At 43.8% G+C, this 24,869-nt stretch overlaps 1 protein-coding gene across 1 annotated transcript; it reads right to left on the minus strand.

Annotated features, from left to right (window-relative positions):
* Positions 1–250: 250 nt before the first annotated feature.
* Positions 251–16,330, minus strand: LOC106846403 (zinc finger protein 709-like). The gene is made up of 4 exons (XM_044753402.2): positions 16,168–16,330; positions 4,500–4,626; positions 4,235–4,295; positions 251–3,844 (listed from the first exon to the last, which is right to left on the minus strand). The coding sequence occupies exons 1-4, from the start codon at positions 16,168–16,170 to the stop codon at positions 2,029–2,031; spliced, it is 2,007 nt and encodes a 668-aa protein (XP_044609337.2). The 5' UTR covers positions 16,171–16,330; the 3' UTR covers positions 251–2,028.
* Between the last annotated feature and the right edge of the window lie 8,539 nt (positions 16,331–24,869).

Below are 24,869 nucleotides of genomic sequence, written 5' to 3' on the forward strand. Positions count from 1 at the left end.
AACATGGTGCTTAATTTTGGGGTTAAAAATGAGTGAGAAATTACTTTCATGACAAAAGTTGTAAATGTAAAAGAATAAGAACTACAGTTTGCCTGATGAAGAAACACCTGAATTGGTCCACACATGATAAAACTGACTCAAAACGTATAATGATTAGATGAAGAACCTTGCAAAGTATATCTGAAAATCCATAATCAAAAATGGATATTAACATAGCCTGCAAAAATGAAATCCACAATAATATTAACATAGGATGCACTGGAACAGTTTATAAACTATATCAATGAAACAACTACAGAAGTGTTCATTTCCCAAACAGATGGACATACTTTTATTGACATACACTCACAGGTCATTGATATCACATTGGGGGAATACATTCAATCTACAAGTAACAAGAAACACACACTGTCTTCCCAACAAGAGAAAGCTGATTGTTCTCACATGGAAGAACTGGGTCAAGCAGCTGCTGCACAAGGCAGCAGAGAAACAAACTCGCAGGTTCTTCTTTTTACATCCCATTGTAGATGCCATGGTGAAGCAGGAAAATGTGCTCACTAGCACTATGAACAGCAAAGGTCTTTCCTATACATGTTAGACTTTACTCAATTATCATCTAGAGAAAAGGGGAATCAGAGAACACTCTCACCACAAAGGTCTGAATTGGCTTCCTGGTGGACACAAGAGGCCTTACACAAAGATCCTACCCTCGAATGGATCTTTGATGTGAAACTGGTGGAAAATGAATCTCTAACAAAATGGAAATCAACTAATTGTTGGTGGTTTCCAAGATACTCTTGACAAGAAGGGCAAAGAATCCAGAAAAAGGGATGGAAGATGGTGTCCTTGAAGCTCCTATGCAACTGTCTCCCGACCCTGTGTGGGGGCTCGAAAATCTGCCTAAGGCCTTGTGTGCTTCTGCCTTCCAAATTTCATGCAAGTGAGGACATTGGGGAATTCCAACAAGGAACCAGCAATGGGATGGATTCTTAAAGATCTAGCTCTTCAGATTACCCTCACTGACATGATGCACTACAGGGGTGATGTGTCAAGCTCTAGATTTTGTTGCCCTGCCACAGGCCTCTACTTAATTCAAAGTCTATTCACCAAATACCAGTCAGAAGGAAGGACAAACAGCAAAGGCACAAATAGGAAAATAACAATTCACAGGAAGTACACTCTGGGATAAACTTGCCCAACATAAATTTTTTCCCAACTGTTTAATAGTACAGAAAATAAAAACAGACTCCTCCACCCACCAACCCAAAAAGGAGCTTTCTCTGAAACATGTACAATATGTACAATGGATGAGGCATATGCAGGAACTATAAATACAAGGCCAGTAAGAAAATCACAATAAATACAAACTGTCATTTTTCAATATCCGTTTAACACAGAACAATTAAAACATTACTAAAAAAACTAAAGATAAAAAATTAACTGACTTAAGGGAAATGCACTACCTATGAATCTTATTTACTATTTATGAAGGATGACAAGCAGAATGACCTCACCTCAATATTCATTTCTGAAGTAATTTATAGAAATCCAGTCTAATCTTCCACTTTAAGAAAGGCTTGATAAATATAATATATTTACCCCTTTGATAATGACTCTTTCCTGTTGAAAGTTTTGTAGAACCTCATATACAAATTAATTTCCATGAAGCTTTCTCATATGACTTACGTTTACAGTTCTTTTTGGTGGGAGTTTCACATAGAAGGGTGTAGGCCAACTAAAGTCTTTCTCATGCTGTGAACATTCAAGACGTTTTTATCCAGTTAGTCCTTTCATGCCTTCAAGAAAGAACTGCGATGACAAAAGTCCCAAATTGTTTATATCTATCTATCTGGTTTTACCTCTAGTGTGCATTTGTGCATATACTCAAAAGTTTGCATTGGAACTAAAGCCTTTCTCACATTCCTGACATTCATAGGCTTTCTCTCCAGTGTGACTTCTTAAATTGACTAGAAGATATTTGGAAGCAGTGAAGGCTTTATTGCATTCTTTACATTCATAGGGCTTCTCTCAAGTGTGACTTCTTTCATGTTTTTGAAGATAACTGAAACAAATGAATGCTTTACTGCATTTTTCACATTCATAGGGTTTCTCTCCAGTATGAGCTCTTTCATGAAGTTGAAGATAACTGGAAGAAGCGAATGCTTTACTGCATTTTTTACATTTGTAAGGTTTCACTCCTGTGTGCGTTGTTTTATGTTTTGAAAGAGAACTGGTAGAAATGAAGGCTTTACCACATATTTTACATTCAAAGGGTTTTTCTCCAGTGTGAATTCTTGCATGGACTCGAAGAGAACTGGAATATTTGAATGCTTTACTGCATTTTTTACATTCATAGGGTTTCTCTCCAGTATGAATTCTTTCATGAAGTCGAAGATAACTGGAACAAGTGAATGCTTTACTGCATTTTTTACATTCATAGGGTTTCTCTCCAGTATGAGCTCTTTCATGAAGTTGAAGATAACTGGAAGAAGCGAATGCTTTACTGCATTTTTTACATTTGTAAGGTTTCACTCCTGTGTGCGTTGTTTCATGTTTTGAAAGAGAACTGGTAGAAATGAAGGCTTTACCACATATTTTACATTCAAAGGGTTTTTCTCCAGTGTGAATTCTTGCATGGACTCGAAGAGAACTGGAATATTTGAATGCTTTACTGCATTTTTTACATTCATAGGGTTTCTCTCCAGTATGAATTCTTTCATGAAGTCGAAGATAACTGGAACAAGTGAATGCTTTACTGCATTTTTTACATTCATAGGGTTTCTCTCCAGTATGAGCTCTTTCATGAAGTCGAAGAGAACTGGAAGAAGCGAATGCTTTACTGCATTTTTTACATTCATAGGGTTTCTCTCCAGTATGAAGTCTTTCATGTCTTTGAAGAGAACAGGAATGTGTGAATGCTTTACTGCATTTTTTACATTCATAGGGTTTCTCTCCAGTATGAGTTGTTTCATGAAGTCGAAGAGAACTGGAAGAAGCGAATGCTTTACTGCATTTTTTACATTCATAGGGTTTCTCTCCAGTATGAGTTCTTTCATGAACTTGAAGAGAACTGGAACAAGTGAATGCTTTACTGCATTTCTTACATTCATAGGGTTTCTCTCCAGTATGAATTCTTTCATGATTTTGAAGATTACTGGAACAAGTGAATGCTGTACTGCATTTCTTACATTCATAGGGTTTCTCTCCAGTGTGAGTTTTTTCATGGAGTCCAAGATACCTGGAAGTAGTAAACGCTTTACTACATTTTTTACATTCATAGGGTTTCTCTCCAGTATGAGTTCTTTCATGAAGTCGAAGATGACAGGAACGTGCGAAAGCTTTACTGCATTTTTTACATTCATACGGTTTCTCTCCAGTATGAAGTCTTTCATGTCTTTGAAGAGAACAGGAACGTGTGAATGCTTTATTGCATTTTTTACATTCATAGGGTTTCTCTCCAGTATGAGTTCTTTCATGAAGTCGAAGATGACTGGAACGTCTGAATGCTTTACTGCATTTTTTACATTCATAGGGTTTCTCTCCAGTATGAGTTCTTTCATGAACTCGAAGTAAAGTGAGATAAGTGAAGGCTTTCCCACATTCCTTACATTTATATGGGTTCTCTCCATATTTTTGATAATCATATGTTTTACGTTCACTGTGACACCTAATGTGCGTTTTAAGGGATGAATGATGCGTGAAGACTCTTCCACATGCACTGCATCCCCACGGTTTAGCTCCTACTGTAGTTTTCTTGTTCAGACTGAGGTTTGGAAGAAGGCTGAAGTTTTCTCCACACTGACTACCGTCTTCACTTTCACAGAGTCTCCCTACCATATGCTTTCTGTAGAAATGAGAAGCATATTGTTAATGATTTCTCTATTAATGATTTTATATTTCTTATGTTTATTATGATCTATAGGAAATGTTTATGTTTTCTCCCTTCTGTGAATTCTCTGAAATTAAATATATTGAATTTTCTGAAAGAGGAGTTCACCCTTCTTATTATCCAAACAGTGATATTCATAGATAAGGTTCACTAATACTATTTCTAAGTCAAATATTCTGCAAAAAGTGAACCTCTACATCACATTTCAGAAAGTATATTTGGTGAAGATTTTCTAAGAATAGCTAAATTTGAAGCAAGGCTTATTTGTTTTGTTTTTTTTTTTAAACAATTTCTTAGCATACAAGGATTCTCACATGAGAGACAGCTTTCTATTGTGTGACTCACCTTACTTTTCTCCCCTGGTCTTTGTACTGATCTTCAATATCAAAATCTTCCCACGTTATTCCTGAAATGCAGACCCACAAAGTTTATTCCAAATATTAGAAATTAGACAAAAATTTCTAGATTCAAAGTATATGATAATATATGGCCATTTCTACTTTATTTACTAACAACCTCCCCTTTCCACATTCCACATCTTAGAACACTGATGATGGGCAAGAACCACTTGTTCTTTCATTGATGACGTGAGGAATGTCCTCGTTCTTACCTACTGAGGCCAGGTGCCTGAAGGTTTCCCACATCACATCTCTGTAGACTTTCTTTTGTGAAGGATCCAGTAAAGCCCACTCCTCTGGGGTGAAGTTCACAGTCACGTCCTCAATGGCCACTGAGTCCTGAAACACCACAAATGTGTGTACATGAGCCTGACAGCACTGGGGATTGAGACTCCAATTCTAGGAAGGTCACATGGGATTCTATTATCTCCAAACATTTATTCTATGTTGTGATCATCACAAACTCCCTTTTTTCTGTACACAGTTGCTCATCAATGCAACAATGTTATGCACACATGGAAATATTTACACATTTTTACTGTGATCACATTACATCCTATATCTCTCTAAGAACAAGTTCCAGAATATGTTGGGAAATGACAGAAATGCTATACAAATGAAACAAATATCATTTGTGGACCAACGATTCTTTGTAAGAAAAGTTCTTTCATCTTCTTCCACATTACCCACTGGTTACAGCACTCCATGAGGCAGAGGATGAAATCTATGGGATGTTTCAGTGAATAAAAACATAGTGAACAACAGGAAGCTTTTTGTTCTGGTCCCATCACTAAACTGAGAGTCCAGGAGGCCTGTGAAATCACACTTTGACCAAGCCCAGCTGCCCACATTGTCCTAAACTACTCCAGGCCATTACACGCAAGCAGATGCAGCTGGCTGAATGTAAATGTTGTTGTGGTGAAACAGTGCTTTTAACTTGTGTAGTATCTGTCATAGACTCAGTTCTACCTTTCTCACTCTGGAAGATTTGATGGGGCTGGAATTACTATGAACTGAGAGCTCAGGCACAAGGAAGAAGCCATGAAAACTTAGACCATAAGATCACTATAATTATGGGTCTCAAAGCTACTTCTCACCAATTTTAGCACACATTGTGAGATAATAATGTGCCACAAGAGCTCTTTCTGGTCAAATGCTAACAGTGTACCCTGAGCTTTGCTCCCCTTGAGGGGTTGGTTAAGAGCTGAAGATTGGGGACAGCCCCGTGGCTGAGTTAAGTTCGTGGATTCCACTTTGGTGCCCCATGGTTTCACTGGTTCGGATCCTAGGTGCGGACATGGCAATGCTCATTAGGCCATGCTGAGGTGGTGTCCCACATAGCACAACCAGAGGCACTCATCACTACAATATACAACTCTGTACTAGGGGAATTGGGGGAGAAAAAGCAGGAAAAAAACCCACAAGTAGATTGGCAACAGTTGTTAGCTCAGGTGCCAATCTTTAAAAAAAAAGGAAAGAAGCGCTGCATATTACAAGGGAGCTCCTCGAAGACCACAATGGCTTGATGTTAAATTTGCCCATGACTATAAAATACATGAAGGATTTAAAAGTGCTTTCCTCCAAAAGAACATAAAATTTCCTTTCTCCAGCTTCAAGAGGAAGTGTTTCCTGACCAGCCACTCTGGATGATGCCCTGCCAGACTTTGATCCTGCACCTAAGTAGCTTAGAAGCTGTCATTCTTGATCTCGCAAGAAGAAAATGAACAAACTTGACATGAACAACCCTTCTTAGATGCAGGAGAGCCTTGAGGTCATTGGACAAACCAGTGTCCCCAAACTTGGGAAAGACAAAAAAAAAAAAGATGGCATTTTGAAATATGCCCCACATATTCTGTTCTTAATAAGGCGTGTACTAAGGAAAAAAAAAATCTAATTCACTGGAGTCTAATGCAAGGGCAAAAATAACAAAAAAGACAGAACACAATTTCCACAAAGCCTAGGAAAGCCTCTTTAAATGAAGGCTTAAGATGCAGATAACGGGACTACCTGAAGGAAAAGAGACACAGAAGAAAACGAAGTAATAATCACCAAAATACCCTAAAATTAACGACAGCCAGCACACTGTCCATCCAGGAAGCTCACAGAACACTAAACACGAAAAGGACAATAGTGCACAACCAAGGGTCTCACGCTGAAATGAGAGAAACATCACAGACAGAGAATGTACTGAAAAATGCCAGAGAAGAAACACACCTTTGAGAGAAAGAAACAAAGATTTGAATTAAATTGGACTACTTCTCAAAAACCATGCAACAAGAGCAGAGGAGACTGAAAGATTTAAAGTGTTGAAAATAAAACCCACTTTCCCAGAATTCGGTCAAGCAAAATTATCCTTCAGCACAAAGAAGAAATAAGGACTTTCTGAGACGAAATTTGAGGAAATTTGTCCCAAGTACACATACTTTGAATGAAATTGTTTGAAAGTTTATCAGAAACAATGTAAATGACAAAGGTGGAGGATTAGAAAAAGAAAAAATGAGGGGACATATCTTTCATGTTTCTTATAATTAGCGCAACAGATGAGACTTTGTTTAAACCAGTATCAGGAAGAATGTATTTGGTAAGGAGCAGCTTATGGACAAGTGAAATAAATGACAGCAATGTGACAAGGCATAGAGATAGGAAAAATGGAGACAGTGTGTTAAGAGGTACTTGGACACAGTGAAGTGGCATAGTGTTACTTGGCAGAGGGGTGGGTTAGTTGTAAGTGTATGCTGAAAATTCAAGGGCAACCACTAAAATCTGTGTTTTTAAAAATGTGTAACTGATATGCTAAGAGAGGAGAAGAAAAAGAATTACAGTAAATGCTCAATTTTAGCCAGAGAAGGTGGCAAAAAGGTAGAAGACAAAAACAAACAAGGAGAAAAATGGAAAAACTAGAAGTTTTGCTAAATAAGAATCCAACTGAATCAACAACCACTTTAATCATCAATGGTCTCATTACGACTGAAAGACACAGTAATAGAGTTCAAAAAATACCACTGTATGCTGTCTACAAGAAACCCACTCTAAGCATAAAGTCAGAGACAAATGAAGGGTAAAGGGATGGAGAAAAACAGACCATGCCAGCACGAATCCAAAGGAATCTGCCAGAGGAATAGACATCATAGATAATGCAGATTTCAAACTGAGGAAGATGCAGAGATAGAGGGGCAGTATGTACGGATGAAGGGGCCTATTCTCTGAGAAGGCACAGCAACGCTGCATGTGCAGCTGCCTAACAACAGAGGGGCAACACACCTCAGGGAGGAACTGACGGAATGCAGGAGAAAGAGACAGATCCAGTACCATAGCTGTAGAAGTCAACACCCCCTCATCCGGAATTAGACATTTCAGTAGGCAGGAAGTGAGGAAGGACAGATGTGCAATGAACAGCACTGTGAAACTGCTGGGTTTCATTGTAATCTGTGGAATACTTCACAGAACAGCAGAACATACATTCTTCTCAGGTTCACATGGAACATTCACCAAAACAAACCACATTCTGGGATATAAAGCACACCTTAACAAATTTGAAAGAACAGAAATCATACAAAATAGGCTCTCACATCACGTAGGCATTCCTCTAGAAGGCAATACCAGCAAAAGTTGAAAACCCCCTAATGTGTGGTGATTCAAAAATACAGTTCTAAATAACACATAGTATCAAACTGGAAGTCTCAAGAAAAATGAAACATCATTTTGAATTAAAAACATGAATACACAGCATAGCAAAGGTTCTTGGATGTAGTGAAAGCAGTATCCAGGGGGAAATTTATGCCATCAAACAAATACACTGGAAAAATCAAAGATCTCTGATCACTAACACAAGCATGTACCTTAGCAAAGAATAAAAAGAAGAGCAAGTTAAACCCAAAGCAAGCACAATAAAACAAATAATAAAATAAGAAAGGACATGAATATCAATGTGGGAAAACAATAGAGAAAATGAAAATAAAAAAGCTGCTTGTTTCACAAGATCAATAAAATCGATAAATATCTAGTCAAGATAACAAAGAGATTGAGGGAAGACAGAAAATACTAATATCAGAAAGGAAAGGAGAAACGAATATAAAATAAGATTTGAGAAAATGCAACATCCATTTATGATAAACTAGAAATAGAGGGGAACTTCCACTTCTTGAGAAAGAACATCTTCACAAATCCTGTAGCTGAATTCATGGTGCTTGTTCCATATGATATGACTGTCTCTATGCAACAACTGGAAGAACTCACAATGACAGAAACGACTCCTGGGATTAATAAGAGAGTACAGCAAGTTTGCTTTCCTTCTAGATCCACATGAACAGAGTCAACTGAGCTTTGACAAAGAAGGAAAGGAGATTCAAATGAAAAAGCAAGTGTTTTAAACCAACAGTGGGAGAAATAATGGATATCCACATGCAAATACACACTCACAAAACAAATGTAGTCACAGGCCTTACAGTTTTCATGAAAATTAAGTCAAAACACATCACAGACCTAAATGTAAATTGCCAAAATAAATGCCTACAAGACAACACAGAAGAAAAGCTGGATGACCCTGTGTTTGTGGATGAATTTTCACATAGAAAACCAAAAGCAAGGTCCACAAGAGAAAAAAACAAAAATTTTAGTTTTAAGTAAAACGAAAAACTCCTCCTCTGAAAAAGATGGTGTAAAGAGAAGATCAACACCAATTCAGAGTAAGAGAAAATCTCTGTAAAACATTTATTGGATAAATGATTGGTATCTGAAATATGCAAAGAATTCTTAAACCATAATAGTCAGAGGAAAAATATGGAAGTAAAAATGGGCAAAAGATCTGCAGACAGCTCACTGAAGGAGAGATCTAGATGCGAAATAAGCAATATGAAACATGCTCCACATCAAATGTCATTAGGAAATTGCAAAGAAAACAACAACGGGGATCACGAAACACTTATTAAATGGGTAAAAGTCAAAATATTCAGAACAGCAAATATCAGTGAAGATGCAAAGCCATAGGGAATCCTAGTTCATCACGGGTGGAAATGGGATTTGGAACACCCACACTGGAAGACAGGAACCTCCTTTCAAAATGAGATACACTGTCACTACATAGAGTAAGCGCCAGCAATCATGCTCCGTGGTATTTTCCCAAATGAGCTGAAACGTTATGTTCGCACAAAACCTACATAAGAATGTTTAGAAGCACTTTATTCATAATTGGCAAGAGTTAGGATTTTCAACAAGATGTCCTTCAAGTATTAAACAGTCAATCAGTGGTGCATCCAAACAATGAAACATCATCCAATGATAAAAAGAAATGAGGTATCAAGCCATGAAAATACATGGAGAAACTTTAAAAGTCTATTATTAAGTAAAGAAGCCAATGTGACAAGGCTATGTAGTGTATGATTCCAATTGTATCACACTCTGGAAAAGACAAAAGTATGAGGCACTAGAAAAATCTTTACTTGTGAAGGATTTGGGGGTTGGAGGGAGGGATGAGTCAATAGGTGGAGAACAGAGGAGTTTTAGGGAAGCGAAACTACACTCCATGATACAGAAATGATGGGTCCACGTCATTACACATTTGCCAGAACGGACACAGTGTTTAACACATAGAGTCAACGCTAATGTGCGCCGTGCACTGTAATCCATCCAATTCATCCCTTTTTTACTGAAACAGGACATCTCTCATTCAACTGACTTCAAGTTATATTTTTTTTCAAGGCTGGCCCTGAGCTAACATCTGTTGCCAATCTGTTCTTCTTCCTCTTCTTCTTCTCCCCAAAGCCCCCAATACATGGTTGTGTATTGTAGTTGTAGGTCCTTCTAGTTGTGCTACGACTTCAACATATTTCAATAAGCCAGTCTGTGCTCTAGGAGCCTGAGACCCACAGGGGAGGGGAAACTTCCATCGAATGCCTTGTTGGAGAACACAGCACTGTTTTCTCTGAGAAGTGCCATGGTCACTATCAGTAGTGTCAGAACCCCAGGGTAGATGACAAGTGTCCTGCTATTGTAGACCTATTAGTGTACATACAAGTGTGACTCTGACTTCTATTTTGGGGATCTCTGAGTCAAGAGATTGCCAGAATTCTTTTACCACAAAGGGGCAAGACAACTGCTTGCTTTATAGAGTTTCAGGTGCCTGGGCTTAAGTTGGGTTGAATTAATCTCTTCACTGGGCCAAACTCAGACTGTGGTTGGTCCACTATAACCAAGAGGGTCGGGATCTTTGCGGCAACAGGTACAGGGCTGGGAGCAGCAGCAGAGTGACTTAGGGGCCCTGGGGAGCCCTCTAGAATCTTGCTTCCTACTGGCTGCACTTTCCTGTCTCTTCTTTCTCTCTGAAATAATTGCTCTTGAAGGAGTGACCATCGGAGGGGCTCAGCTCAGTGACAGGGTATAATCATCCTCATAACCGCAGACTCCCCCTAGTGTCAAGGCGACTCCAGCCTCACTCTCTCCTTCACTCTCAACACACAGACAGATGCCACCCAAGACACTGACAGAAGATCTCATTAAGGAGGGCCTGATTCCCAGACTCCTGCTCTCAGAGCACAGGAATTCCCAAAACTGCCAACTCAGTGTCCTCTGCAGTTAGAACCTGGGCTTGGTGGGGTCAACAGGGCAACACAGGGCAGCACAGCGCCCAGGAGGAGCTGCCCAGCATTCAGCAGTGCACAGTGCAGGAGCCTCCAGGCTTTCTCATCAGCCTGTCAGGTAAAAAGGCTCAGGGGAAAAGGGAGGGCGAGGCTTAAGTGTTCAGTCATGAAACAGCATCAGCATCAAACCCTGGCCACTCATTACAAGAACAAACTTGAAGGACAAAAATAGGCATTCGCACTAGCTTGTTTTTATATAAAGAAACACTAACAGGATGATGAAGCAGTGAGCAAAACTGGTCATTCGAGAGTAGCTGGAGGGAGAGCAGGAGTGGGGCAGGGTACGTGGGCAGGAACTTGTCTTAAGTTACTATCCTCTCTTACAAACTTTTTAAACATTCCCATGCAGGAGCCAGCCCAGTGGCCCAGCGCTTAAGTGCTCACGTTCCACTTCTCAGCGGCCCGGGGTTCGCCACTTCGGGTCCCAGGTGCAGACATGGCACCGCTTGGCACGCCATGCTGTGGTAGGCGTCCCACATATAAAGTGGAGGTAGATGGGCACGGATGTTAGTTCAGGGCCAGCCTTCCTCAGCAAAAAGAGGAGGAGTGGCAGCAGTTACCTCAGGGCTAATCTTCCTCAAAAGAAAGAAAAAACATTCCCATGTATTATTCACTTGAAATAAGGGGAGACAGGGGCTGGACCAGTGGCACAGCAGTTGAGTCCACGTGCTCCACTTTGGCGGCCTGGGGTTCACCAATTTGGATCCTGGTCATGGACCTATGCACCGCTTGTCAAGCCATGCTGTGGCAGGCGTCCCACATATAAAATAGAGGAAGATGGGCACAGATGTTAGCTCAGGGCCAATCTTCTTCAAACACAAAATAAAATAAAATAAGGAGAGACATTTATATATGCCATATTTTCCTATGTTTGATCATTACTTTTAAATAACTTTTAGTTTTAACATTTCTACATAGGAAACCATTCCAAGATTTAATCCTTTAAACACTAATGGATATAAAACTATAAACCATAAAAATTTACCAATCTCTTTGTAACAAAAAACACAAGGGGCATTTTGGTTTGTCCCTCCACTATATTTACCCTGGGAATATTTTTAGGAAGGAGTACCATATTATAATATCTTATGGGTTTGCAATTAAGCCCTGAAATAAACTAGGAATTCCAAAGATTTACACAAGCTCTGACCTGATTCCTCATCTCAGTGAAAATAGAAATTCAAGTGCCTTTTCCCCACATCCATTAAAATAAAATTCAGGGCTGGCCCGGTGGCATAGTGGTTAAGTTCACTTTGCTCTGCTTCAGTGGCCTGGGGTTCGCATGTTTGGATCTCAGGTGTGGACCCAGCACCCCTCATCAAGCCAGGCTGTGGCAGCATCCCACATAAAATGGAGGAAGATGGGCACAGATGTTACCTCAGCGACAATCTTCCTCACACTCACACACACACACAAACAATAAGAAAATAAATGAAATTCATTTGCCTTAGGAATAGTATAGCCTTTTAAATGTCAAAGTTCTCTAGGGACATGGACACACAAAACTGACCTAAACATGGAAAATGCACCTGAGAACTGAAATACACCCATCTCACATCTTGAGGTTCTCCTGTCTAAATGGAAAAAAATTGTTTGTTTCCACAATTTTCTTGCCTTGCTCACATCATATCTCTGACATTACATTTCCAAATGCGAAGTGCAAATGGAAACTAGAATCAGAGGATTGTAACCTTCAACTGATCAAGGAATCCGAGGACAGAAACAGGAATATTCCAATCAGCTCACAGAAGCAGCCTGCTGGCCTGCAGTTCACAAGGAAAACCCACTCTCAGAAAGGGACCATATTCCCAGACTTGAGGTATAGACTCTCCCAGTTGAGACAGATCCCCGGGAGAGGGCGAGTCCCTGGTGAAAGAGGGTGGGAAGCCCTGAGCAGTCACAGGAATGCACTCTGGGAGCCCCACACACCCTCCCTCTCCTGTGAGCATGGAAGCACTGCCTCCCCCAGGTTCCCACTCTCACATGTGAGGAAACTCTCAGCAGGATTCAGTCTAAGGTTCTGACCCACATGAACTCCAAATTCATGAACCCTTTGTCCACAGGACACAACACCTGATCTTCACAGACTTCCTCACTGTGCACAGATTACACTCTCAGTGCACCTACAGTGTGGGTGCAAAACTCAAATGTAACATCTAAAAATGTCCAGGCAAGGAACCACAGTTATAACCTCAAAAAGGGCATCACTCCCCACCCCATGAGCACATGCACCCCCAGCTTTCCAGGGCTCTGCAGCTCCTCTCAGGATAAAGGCTCCTTCCATGGGGGTGTGAGCAGGAGGACACCTGCAGGGGCAGACTCCCCAGGAAGGACAGCTGGGCCTGCAAGGCCTTCCCTCTGCAGTTTCCAGGGGGCCTTAGCTTGGGTCTTGGACCCGGAGCCTCTGCTCCTCACTGGAGATGCTTTGGAACATCATTGCTATTTTAAATCACACAAATCCAGTGTTTCAATAATCCAGCTAAAGCTTTTAAACGCAGTCCTTCCATGGAAAGTAGGGAAGAAAAGTATAAGGTATTTCTACCACTTCAACTAGAAAAGCACAAATGTCTATTCCTTTAAGAAAAAAGGTAAATTACTACTGTTACTCAGCGAGGGCTCACCACCTGATGCGCACAGAAGCTGAGACCACAGCACACCAGTTTTTGAAAGAAGAAACAGTTGAAGGTGCCATCGATTGGCAAGGAGACAGGAGGACAGGCTCTCAACTCCGTCTCCCTCATCCAGAGCATGGGCTGAAGCTTAAGGGAGCAAGGAGGGCCGGCTGGGATGCAAAGACCTGGCAGGGTGAGGTCTGACTGGCAGATCAAAACTTTCTCTTCCGCACAGGCTCCTGGCTGGCCGCCTCCTGTGACAAAGAGCTTTAACATCTTGCTGTTAAGATGGGGTTAGTGACGGGAGGTCAGCAGGAAAAGCACAGTGAACAAGGTTCAAGTTGTCCTGCAGATTTAACTCCTTGCCTTCTCCACTGATAAAGAGTTTCTAGAGATCTAGAGTCATCCTGCCCTTCCTGGCACAGAGAGGGAGGCACCCTTACAAAGGGACGTTTCTCTTAAGTGTAAATTTCCCTTACAAAAGGGTAACTTCCAGCTTTTCAGAGCTTTGCCTCTGTCTGCTATTTTTTAATAATCATCAGCTCAAAATAGCCCTTATGCCAAAGATGCACGCTTTGGGATGACAACTCTGTTCCAGGACCTGTGGTGACATTATTTCCGTGACAAGACAGCACACTTCAACGCTTGTGGTCAGCATTTTTAAGCCCTAGAATTTCATTTGAAAACATTCAAAAGTAGGAACAGACGTCAGAAACTTACTACACATGCTCAGGTGAAGACAGAGTGAAACAAGTATTCTTAACAAATGGAACGTAACAAACGAATATTATATTTTTCCTGAAATTCACCTCTTTCTTGCCTGTTTGGAACTATTTTATAGTGTCTTCCAAGGTCTATTCAGTAAATATATTTATCCTTATTGAAAAACCAAGACTTAAATAAGTGAATAATTTTTTCTCATTCACAAACGGGGGGGTGGGGGTATGCCCATGGGACAGATCACCCAGGACATTTTTTCAACAGGAACCTCCACCCACAGCACTTCCCATAGGATGTCTCAGCCCAGAAAGATCCTGGGGGAGAGACACAAGCATTTCCTGCAATGAGGTTCCAGGTGGTTATTTTCTGCTTTCCTCTCATGTAAAATATCCACATGATGAGGATCGAGGCTGCCCCAGGGGAAGAAGCCCAAGGCATCCTGCCCTGCATACCAATCTACATCATCCTCCGGGAAGCACAGGACATCCTGACCTGATCCGATCTGATTCTTTCTAAAGTTACAGGACCACCCAATAACCAGACCCCAACTGCACCCGCCATTTTAATGACTTTTTTTTTTTTGGAAGATTAGTCCTGAGCTAACATCTGCTGCCAATCCTCCTCTTTTTGCTGAGGAAGACTGGCCCTGGGCTAACATCTGTGCCCATCTTCCGCCACTTTATACGTGGGACGCCTGCCACAGCATGGCTTGCCAAGCAGTGCCATGTCCGCACCGGATCCCAGTTGGGGAACCCTGGGCCGCCAAAGCAGAACGTTCAAACTCAACCGCTGCGCCACCGGGCGGCCCCACAACTTTTTTACACAATCTTTCCTTTGTCTTGTAGACAAATAACTCACATACCTATGCCTTATAAGTTTAGCCCTGCCCTCAATCCACTGCAACTCTTCCTGCCAAACGGTCCTGTCCCCACACCGTTCTCTGAATGAAGGAGCACTACTGCCAGACCTTGAGAGTCCAAGAAATCTTTCTTTCGACTTCTCTGCTCCCGGAGTCCTCATCACACACACAAATATAATGTTTAAAATAGAGCCATCCTGGGCCTGCCTGTGGTCAGTGGTTAAGTTCACAGGCTCTGCTTCGGTGGCCCAGGGTTTCGTGGGTTCCAATCCTGGGCGCGGCCATGGCACCAGCCATCAGGCCATGCTGAGGCAGCATCCCACATGCCACAACTAGAAGGACCCACAACTAAAATATACAACTATTGGGGTGGGGGGTGGGCCCTGTGGGGAGAAAAAGGAAAAATAAAATCATACAAAAAAAAAAATAGAGCCATCCGTGGCTCTGGGGGATCATGATAAACGGTTAAAATATCGGGTCTGGTTGAAACGTGCCATGGAGGACGGAGTGTTGATGAGGATCCTGTGAATGAAAGAGGGGAAGTGGCTTTGGGAGTGCGGGGAGGCATCTGAAAATTTACGGATTTACTGTCAGTCCCAAGAAGTGCCAGCCTGTGGGGAAAGGACTGTGGATTTGAGACGCTGCTGCCCAAACATTTGGAAAACTATGGAGAAAACGGGTCCCCTCCGAGGAGAAAGGAGGCCCTGGGGACCCCACAGACCGCAGCCCCTTCGCACAGGGACCCCGGAGACCGAGACCCGACTGTCCTGCGGACCCTCCCGCGGTCCCCCCACGGTCTGGGACACGCGGGTCTGCGGGCGCACAGCGGCCCAGAGACGCTCCGGCCCAGATCGCCGCGCGCAGGGACCACAGGAAGCCCGGGCCCGGCTGCCCGCCCCGCCCCCACGCTGCGGCCGGAGAGGCCTGAGGGCCGAGCGGCGCCACCGCAGACTCGGAGCCGCCAAGCCCGAAGGGGACCGCGGGAGGCCGGCCCGCCCCGCCGCTTCCCACAAGCCTCTCCTCCCGTGTCCTCACCCCAGGGCCGCACCCTCACCATTTCTAGTGCTCCTGGGTCCCCTGAGTCCTTCCTACGTCCCCCACGGCCAGTGCAGGTCACAGCGCGACAGAGGCTGCAGCAGAGCCACCAGGACCCTTAAGGCAGACAACACCTCAAGTGCAGCACGACAGCAGCCAGAAGCCGCCTTCACAGGAAGTCCAGTGCATGGCCCCACCCACCTGCGCCAGAGCCTCCCCTGAGTGGACGATCCCAAACGCCCCGCCCCCTCATGCCAGAGTGACAGCAGGTGGGAGGCTGCAGGGCTCAGCCAAACCCGCCTAGGCTGTGGGATGGAACCAGACTCGCCTGGCACGTTTGCATTTAAACAGAACTTTTTCCTGGCCTGGGGCTGCCTCTATTGTTTCCACCCAGCTCTTTGTGAAGTCTTGGGCGCTGGTGAGCACGGGGAAGTACTGAGTTTCAAATGGTGCAAGTACAGACTGATGCGGGCTCAGTGAGCAGAGGAGTCCAAAGAAAGATTTCTTGGACTCTCAAGGTCTGGCAGTAGTGCTCTTTTATTCAGAGAATAGTATGGAATAGCATGGGGACAGGACCCATGGGCAGCAAAGAGCTGCTGCAGTGTGTTGAGGGTTAGAGCTAAACTTAAGGCATAGGTATGTGATGATGTGGATTAAGGCTGCCCCAGCTAGAGAAGCCTGTAGGGGAGGAAGACATTTCCTCTTCGCAAATGGGGGTTCGTCTGGCTGGAGAACGAATTAAATTCACATGAGACAGAATAGCAAGAGAAAATTAAACAAAGCTTTTTGAGGAACCATGGCCCGGGGCCTTTCTTCCCGAAGGAAGAAAGGGCACTGAAGAAGTGGGGTGCACATAGTGGTTATATACCCCCAAACAGGGTGTTTCACATGTGATTGAAATGTCCCTCCCACAATAGTCACAAGATTGCCCTGTCAGCACAGCGTTTGATGGACACAGCAGGTAGTGGTCTGCTGTCTCGGAGGGCGTAGCCGGAGGCAAGTCGATTGTCTGGAGCTGGGCGGTCACAGGTGAGCGCAGCAATCAGTTCCTAGCCTAAGGAAAGATGCTTAATCCTTAAAGAAATGCCAAAATTGGGAGGGGGAGGGAAGTCAGTTACAGGAGGTTACCAGACTAGCACAATAAAATGCAGATTTTAAGTCCTTGCCTTTGGTATTGATTAAGAGTTTTTAGAGAGAAGGTCATCTCCTTTCTTCTTCCTGGTACAGAGAGGGAGGCACCTTTACAGATAGAGATTTACCTTACAAATGTAAACGTGTCCTAACAAAGGGTAAGTTGCATTCCTCAGAGCCTTCTTCCCTGTCCCAGTTTATCAAAAGCAATCAGCCTCAAATAATCCTGATGCCAAAGAGACATATCTTGGGGTGGCCATTTCCAGGTCCCCACAAGCCCAAGGTGACCTGGCCTACTATATGACCCAGTGGATTTTTTTATGGTATGAATTAGGGCTGCCCCAGGGAGAGAAGCCCAGGGCATCCTCACCTACATGCCGATCTATATGGCCAGATTCGTATCTAAAAGTTATATGACCGCACAATAACCAGACCCCATCTGCACTGAAATCATTTAATGACTTTTTACATCATCTTTTCTTTTTCCAGTAAAAATAAGTCATGTACCCATGCCTTATAAAATTAGTGCTAACCCTCAACTCAGGGCAGCAGCAGGAGCTCTGACTGCCCATGGGTCTGGTCCCCATGCAGCAGCAGCAGCAGCTCTGCCTGCCCATGGACACTGTCCCCATGCCAGCAGCAGAAGCTCTGACTGCCCATGCGTCCTGTCCCCATGCTATTGTGTACTATTCTCTAAATAAAAGAGCACTACTGCCAGATCTTGAGGGTCCAAGAAATCTTTCTTTTGACTCCTCGGCTCACCAACCCCGCATCCTGTGAGTTATCTCTTTACAAGACAAAGGAAAGAATATGTGAAAAAAGTCAGTAAAATGGTGTCAGTGCAGGTGGTTTCTGGTTATTGGGTGGTCCTGTGACTTTAGATAACAATCAGATCGGATTAAGTCAGGATGTTCTGTGCTTCCTGGAGGATGTTGGTTGGGGGGGGAGTCAGCTACATAGGGTTACCAGACAAGCACAATAAACACCACTTAAGTCTTTGCAGTCCCCATTAAAATTTTCTAGAGATAAGGTCATCCCCTCTTCCTCCTGGTGCAGAGAGGGAGACACCCCCACAGATGGAGACTTCCTTCACAAATGCAAATATCTCTCATCAAAGGGCAAGCAAATTCCACTCCTCAGAGCCTCCTTCCCACCTGCAGTTTTTTAAAAAGTTACCAGCCTAAAATAATCCTCATCATAAGCCCCCCTGAACCCATTTGGCCCTGATCTGTTGGGGATACGGACAATGGTCAGTCTCCTGTAACTACTAACAGCTGTGCAAGGTCGTAGAGCTGTCCCTAAATGGGGCCATAGGTACAGGTAGGAAGTTCAGAGGACTGGAAGGTTGTGCCCGCAGAGTCCAAGGCTGACAAGGTACATGGATCCTCTGGAGACGAGAGAATCATTTGACGAGAGGTGGTCCAGGAGGTGAAACTTTGTTGACATGCAGAACACAAGCAATGAAATAGACAGCAAATTATAATAAGAAAGACAAGCAATATGATTAACCCAATGAATAAGGTTTTGATAGTAGTCCCGAAACCTGGTCCTGACCAGGAGTTCAACCAATCATTTAGAGATAGGGTAGGGTCAGACATGGATTTAATTTGGTGGCTCATATCAGACAGGAAGCCAGAGATATTTTGATGGTAGTCAGAAATATAGACACAACAGTCCGTTTTTATAATGGCACAAGCATGCCCCTGTGCTGCTGTCAAGACATCCAGTGCCATTTGGTTTTGGAGGACTGCCTTACGCATTTGGGATACTTCTAAATTGAGCAGCGAAAGGCTATGTCGTGTATCATTTAATGCCTTCATAGTAAATTTGTTTACAGCTTCCATGTGCCAGATGACACTTTTGATTCCTAATTGGGGAAGGAAAATTGAGGCAAGGTGGTCATACCAGTGGAAGACAGAGCGGGTCCAGCGCTGTTGCAGGTTGGGTAGCTTAGCAGGAGGAGATATAGTGAATGTAGTTCTACCTTGCATCCAGGTGAAGCCTAAAGTGCATCATCCAGTCCATCCAGGTGGCAGCATAAGTTGGAGCCACATAACCACTGAGTGCCATTAGGGGCTAACCAACGTATGCTGGGCCGCCTATCCCAGTCAGTCCCAAACCAATCAGTACTTTTTGTGATATGAGAACACATATAACGGGGAATTTTTCCCATAGGTCAGGTGCTATTAGGCCATGTATCACAGTTGTGATTGGTTTGTTCCCAGCATGGAGTGGCCTTTTGACTGAGTTGACCACTAGTAGGAGTGAGCCAAATATATTTGTCCCAAATTTGATAAAGTCCATCCTGTGTGTATCAATAGTTTGGGGACTTTACCTTTGGAACTTGTTGTTTATGATCCACCTGTGACAAGGCAAATCTAGTTAGTATTTGGGCAGTAGTGTTGAAGGAAAAGGTTTGATTGTGGCCAGGGAACTCCCAGGTGTCAGAGACCTGGGATGGCCACAGGAGACATGATGATTACTAATAGATGAATCTTGTAAAAGAGAAGAGCTAGAAATGTATTGTGTAGTGAAGAGAAGCATGGCACGCCAATCAGTACCCTGGAGGGGAGAGACCCACCAGGGGAGACCAGAAGTACTAGACAGAGGCAAGAGTCCACAAACCCAATATGTGGTTTGGTTACGGAGCTCAGCATAATGTTGAGCCCATTTTAAAAAAGAATTGTCCATCATTACAGACGGAGATAAGAAGAAAATAATGAACATAGGGTTCATTTTGTTCTAAAAAGTAGTTTTAAATCAGCAGTTTGTTCACAAGAGTAGTCCAGTTGAACAGTAGGATCTGGATCAGCTTTGTCCTGAAAAGAAGTTCTAAGTTTTATTTGGAAAATATGTGTCCAAGAAGTATGATCTTTTAATTTTACAGCTGTGGGGGTTCTTAGAATGACTTGATAAAGTCCTTTCCATTTTGGGCTTAACCCATGATAATGTGTTTTCCAATCTTTTCAATATACCATATCTCCAGGATTTACCTGGCAAGGTATATGGTCAGACAATGCTTCCGGGTTAGGTAAACGATTATTAACATAGCCGTTTAGGTCCTTTCATATTAGACCAGCCTCAATGCAATATCAACATAGTTGGTGGTAATCAGAGTCCAATACTATATTGGTGGATAGAAAGGGCCTTCCATACAGGCTTTCATAAGGGCTTAACCCTAAACTGTTCTTAGGGGCCGTTCTCATCCGTAGGAGGCCAATAGGTAAGAGTGTAATCCAAGTTTCCTTAGTCTCGAGACTTAACTTGGAGGGATGTCGTTTTAGACTATGGTTTGCCTTCTCGGCTTTCCAAGAGGATTGTGTATGCCAAGCTGAATGCAAATATTATTTAATTTGTAAAGCTGAAGAGACCTGTGGTGTTATTTAAGCCATGAAAGAGGGACCGCTATCACTCTGTAAGGTCTTGGGCAAGCGAAATTGTGGGATAATCTTCCTTAAAAGGGCCTTTGTTACTTTGATTTACCATTCACTTTGACAAGGGAAGGCCTCAATCCAGCCTGTAAAGGTATCGACAGATACCAAAAGGTATTTATAGCCATTACATGGAGGCATTTGGGTAAAATCCAGTTGCCAATCTTCCCCGGGATAGGTACCCGTCATTGTATAGGCCTTAACAGAGGAGGTGGTTTAGCTGCCCCCTCTCAATTTACTTGAGCACAAGTGGCACAAGAGCATCAGAGCTGTCTAATGGTGGCATGGAAAACATGGCCATTGAAGGATTTACAAAGTAGCTGAGTCAACGATTGTTTGCCAAAAAGGGTAGCCTGAGGAATTCCACTAACTAATTTCCATTGAAGGCTTTTACGTATGAAAATTTTTCCCTGGTCATTAATTAGCCAAGACTATTTTGTTTCCTGGATATATCACTTTTCTTGAGCCAGGGCTATTTCTTCAGTTGTATAATTAGCACTAATAAGACCCAAAGCAGGGGGAATGGGGAGTAAGCTTAAAAGATTACTTTGTTTAGCAGCCCATTTAGCTTCCCGGTCAGCAAAGTTATTATCCATGCTCTCAAGAGACAAATCCTTCTGATATCCCCGGCAATGGACCACAGCCACTTGCTTTGGAAGAAGCACAAGGTTTAAAAGAGCCAAAGTCTCTGTGCCATGTTTGATAGGGAAGGTCTTTGTACTGAGTAAACCCCTTTCCATTATAACATATATACATGGGAGAGACCCAGAAAAGCTGAGTAACTCCCCAAAATAGTGGAGGTTCTCACCTTAAATAGCCTCCTCAGCTAAAGACAAAGGAGGATGCTGGGGGTGGGGAGAGTCAGTTATGGGAGGTTCCCAGAAAAGCACAGGAAACAAGAGTAAGGTTGTTATGCAGATTTAACTCCTTGCCTTTTACACTGATAAGAGTTTCTAGAGAGAAGGTCATCCCCTCTTCTTCCTGGTACAGAGAGGGAGACACCTTTACAGATGGAGATTTCCTTTACAAATGGACATGTCTCTTACAAAGGCTAAATTCTACTTTTCTAAGTTTCTGAAAAGTAACTCTGATGTGACAGCATTTGTATGTTCTGAAATGTGAGTGACCATAATTGTGACCGGTGCCTGGAGATTGTCCCTCCAAATTGGTGCTCTCCGAATGCTACGGCCTTGAATGTGAACATTCTCCCACTGCCATTGGCCCAACCAAACCACTAACCTGTTAGCAACTGCCCATGAGTCAGTAAAAATGTGGACAAGCGGCTTGTCATGGGCAATGGCACTCTGCACAGCCATTTGTACTGCCAACAGATCAGCAAGCTGAGCCAATCCTGACTTGCCATCTTTGATGACTGGCACCAATGGCAGGAAGGCACACTACTGCTCTCCATCAGGCTCCATCATGTCCAGTGGTGGCATTGCTATCTGTGAAGTACATGGACTCTCTTAGGAGCTCCATCAGCTCTTCTCAGGGTCCACCCATGTCACCAGAGGCTTAGGCAATGGGGGTGCTGTCACCAGTTCCTCAAGGTCCACGGGGTGAGGCTCAGGGAAGTCACATCCTCCTGTAATTTAGAAAGATCTGCCATGTCAGGTTTAGTCCATTCCTGAAGGCATCATTTCCATTTTAGAGAAGAGGCATTGGTGGCCATGCTGAGCCACTGTTGGGATGCGTCCCTTTTCCATGATGTGACAGGAATGTGGGCATGCAGGAGACCAGGCTCCTGTCCTGTGAAGGCCTGTTTCTAACAAAGCCCAATGAGTGGGCAGAATTTGATGTTCCAATGGGGTATAGCAGGCAGCTGGGGGAGGCAGCCCTCTGTTCTAGAAGCCCATAGGCAACCAGAAAGAGGCATGTTTAGTCCAAGGGTCCAGGACACATAGTGCATGGTGGCCAGGGCCTCAATCTGAAGGAGGAGCCAACAGCACGCAAGGGGAGAGCTTGATGAACTGACCTTTACACCAACTGTGAGTCTTGCTATTGAGATTCTCCTTGATGAATTGTGGGGGATTGTGTGACTGTGTGAATGAGTCTGAGAGTGATGGCTAAGTGAGGTGTGTGTTTCTCCAAAAGAATTAATGTTCATTTGCAAGTGAAATTTCCCAGCCTTTAGAGGACCCATGAATTCCCAGAAATTTAACAGTTGTGGCTGCCTTTGATTTTATGTGGGGCCGTAGCTCATCCTCTGCATTGTAGGTGGTTCACCAGCCATGCTAGGCTCTCATGCACCACATCCTCTGAAGCGCCCCGAGTTAGAATGCCATCAACGTAGTGTCTGACAGTGAGAGGGGACACTGTAAGGGCATCCAGGTTTTGCCAGCAAAGATTGTGGGCAATAGCCTGGCTGTTAAGATCACCCATAGGCAGCCTGGTGAAAGCCTATTGGGTCCCTTGAAATATGCAAACAATTTGACTGGGACTCCTTGGTGATTGATACTGCAGAGAACATATTAGCTAGATTGATCATGGCACAGTAGTCCCCTGGAGTCCTTTGCATGTCTTCTATTAATTGGACAATGTAGGGAATGGGAGCCCTAATAGGGGGCACCTGAGCATTTAAATTTCCATCGTGGACTGTGAGGCACCACTCCAGAGTAGCAGGCTTCTATGCCAGCCAAATGCGAGAATCGAAAGGAGACGCAGTGTTTCATAAATCTTGAATTGTGAGCGGTAATTCCTCAGTCCCCTATTGGAAATGATACTGGAAGTATTTACTGTCCTTAATCAGGAGTGATAGTTTACTAGCTCCCAATGGGCAGCTCCCACCAGGAAAGCCAGGAATGTGGGTTTGTTCCAGATGGTGTGGTGGCACCTTGAGGCGTCCATACTATAACAGGAAAGGGTAGGGCCAGAGAGGTCACCACCACTAAAAGACTTTGTTTTTTTCCTAAATATTGGCAGCTGGGCTAACAACTGCTGCCAATCTTTTTTTTTTTTTTTCTGCTTTATTTCCCAACCCCTGCCCCCATCCCCGGTACATAGTTGTATATCTTAGTTGCAGGTCCTTCTGGTTGTGGGATGTGGGATGTCACCTCAACGTGGCCTGACGAGAGGTGCCATGTCCACGGCCAGGATCCAAACCCTGGGCCACCGCAGCGGAGCATGCAAACTTAACCATTCGGCCACAGAGCTGGGCCCCAACTTTTTTTTTTTTTGAGGAAGATTAGCCCTGAGCTGACATCTGCTGCCAATCCTCCTCTTTTTGCTGAGGAAGACTGGCCCTGAGCTAACATCTGTACCCATCTTCCTTCACTTTTTTTTAATATATGTAGGACGCCTACCACTGCACGACGTGCCAAGAAGTGTCATGTCTGCACTCAGGATCCGAACGGGTGAACCCTTGGCCACTGAAGCACAATGTGCGAAACTAACCACTGTCCCACTGGGCCATCCCTGAAGGTTTTTAATGCAAATTGTTTGCAGAGCGACATCCAAAGGAAGTTGAAAGCCTTCTCCTGTCCCACCTGTTACCCCTTGTAATTTAAAGGGCGCCCCTGGCTTAGGTTTGGAGGGGTTCCCAGGAAGCACTGTAACTGGGGCTCCAGGGTCAATGAGAGCAGTAAAAGGTTGTTTCGTATGTGTGTCCCAAAGCATAATTAAAGAAGTGTGTGGGCGATTGTCCCCCAGGGGAGAAACACTCCCTGGGGAACAGCCAGGTTCCTAGCACAGGGGCCTCGATTGCTGCCACTCCCAGAGATCAGGGGACGGATCCCGGATCCTGCTGCCACGGCTGGGGCATTCTGTGAGGAGACAGCATCTAACCTTGGGGTCAGGGATGGGGGGGTCGGCAGTCTCTTGCAGAGCCTGCAGTGTCTGAGGAAATGCTTCTAACTTTTGGTCGGGCTGTCCCGAAATTAGGTCATTCGGGACCCCTGATCTCCAGAGCTGCCAGTGCAGGGAGACCTGCTGGTCATCTCATGAAGGAGAGCGATGGGACAAAGTGCCACGCCTCTGTGGTAAGCCCCCATATTCCCTATGGACCCTCTGTTGTGTTTCTGGGGGAGGGGGCAGTGGGGCCCATTCACCTTTAATGGCAAACAAGATCTGGAAAATTCTCTTTTTTGTGTCCAGCTACAGCATCGATGCAGTCTACTGCCTGTTGTACTGTAGCTGACATTTCCATGAATTGTGACAGCAT

The sequence above is a fragment of the Equus asinus genome, chromosome 20 (assembly GCF_041296235.1).
Source record: "Equus asinus isolate D_3611 breed Donkey chromosome 20, EquAss-T2T_v2, whole genome shotgun sequence".
NCBI classification, from domain to species: domain Eukaryota; kingdom Metazoa; phylum Chordata; class Mammalia; order Perissodactyla; family Equidae; genus Equus; species Equus asinus.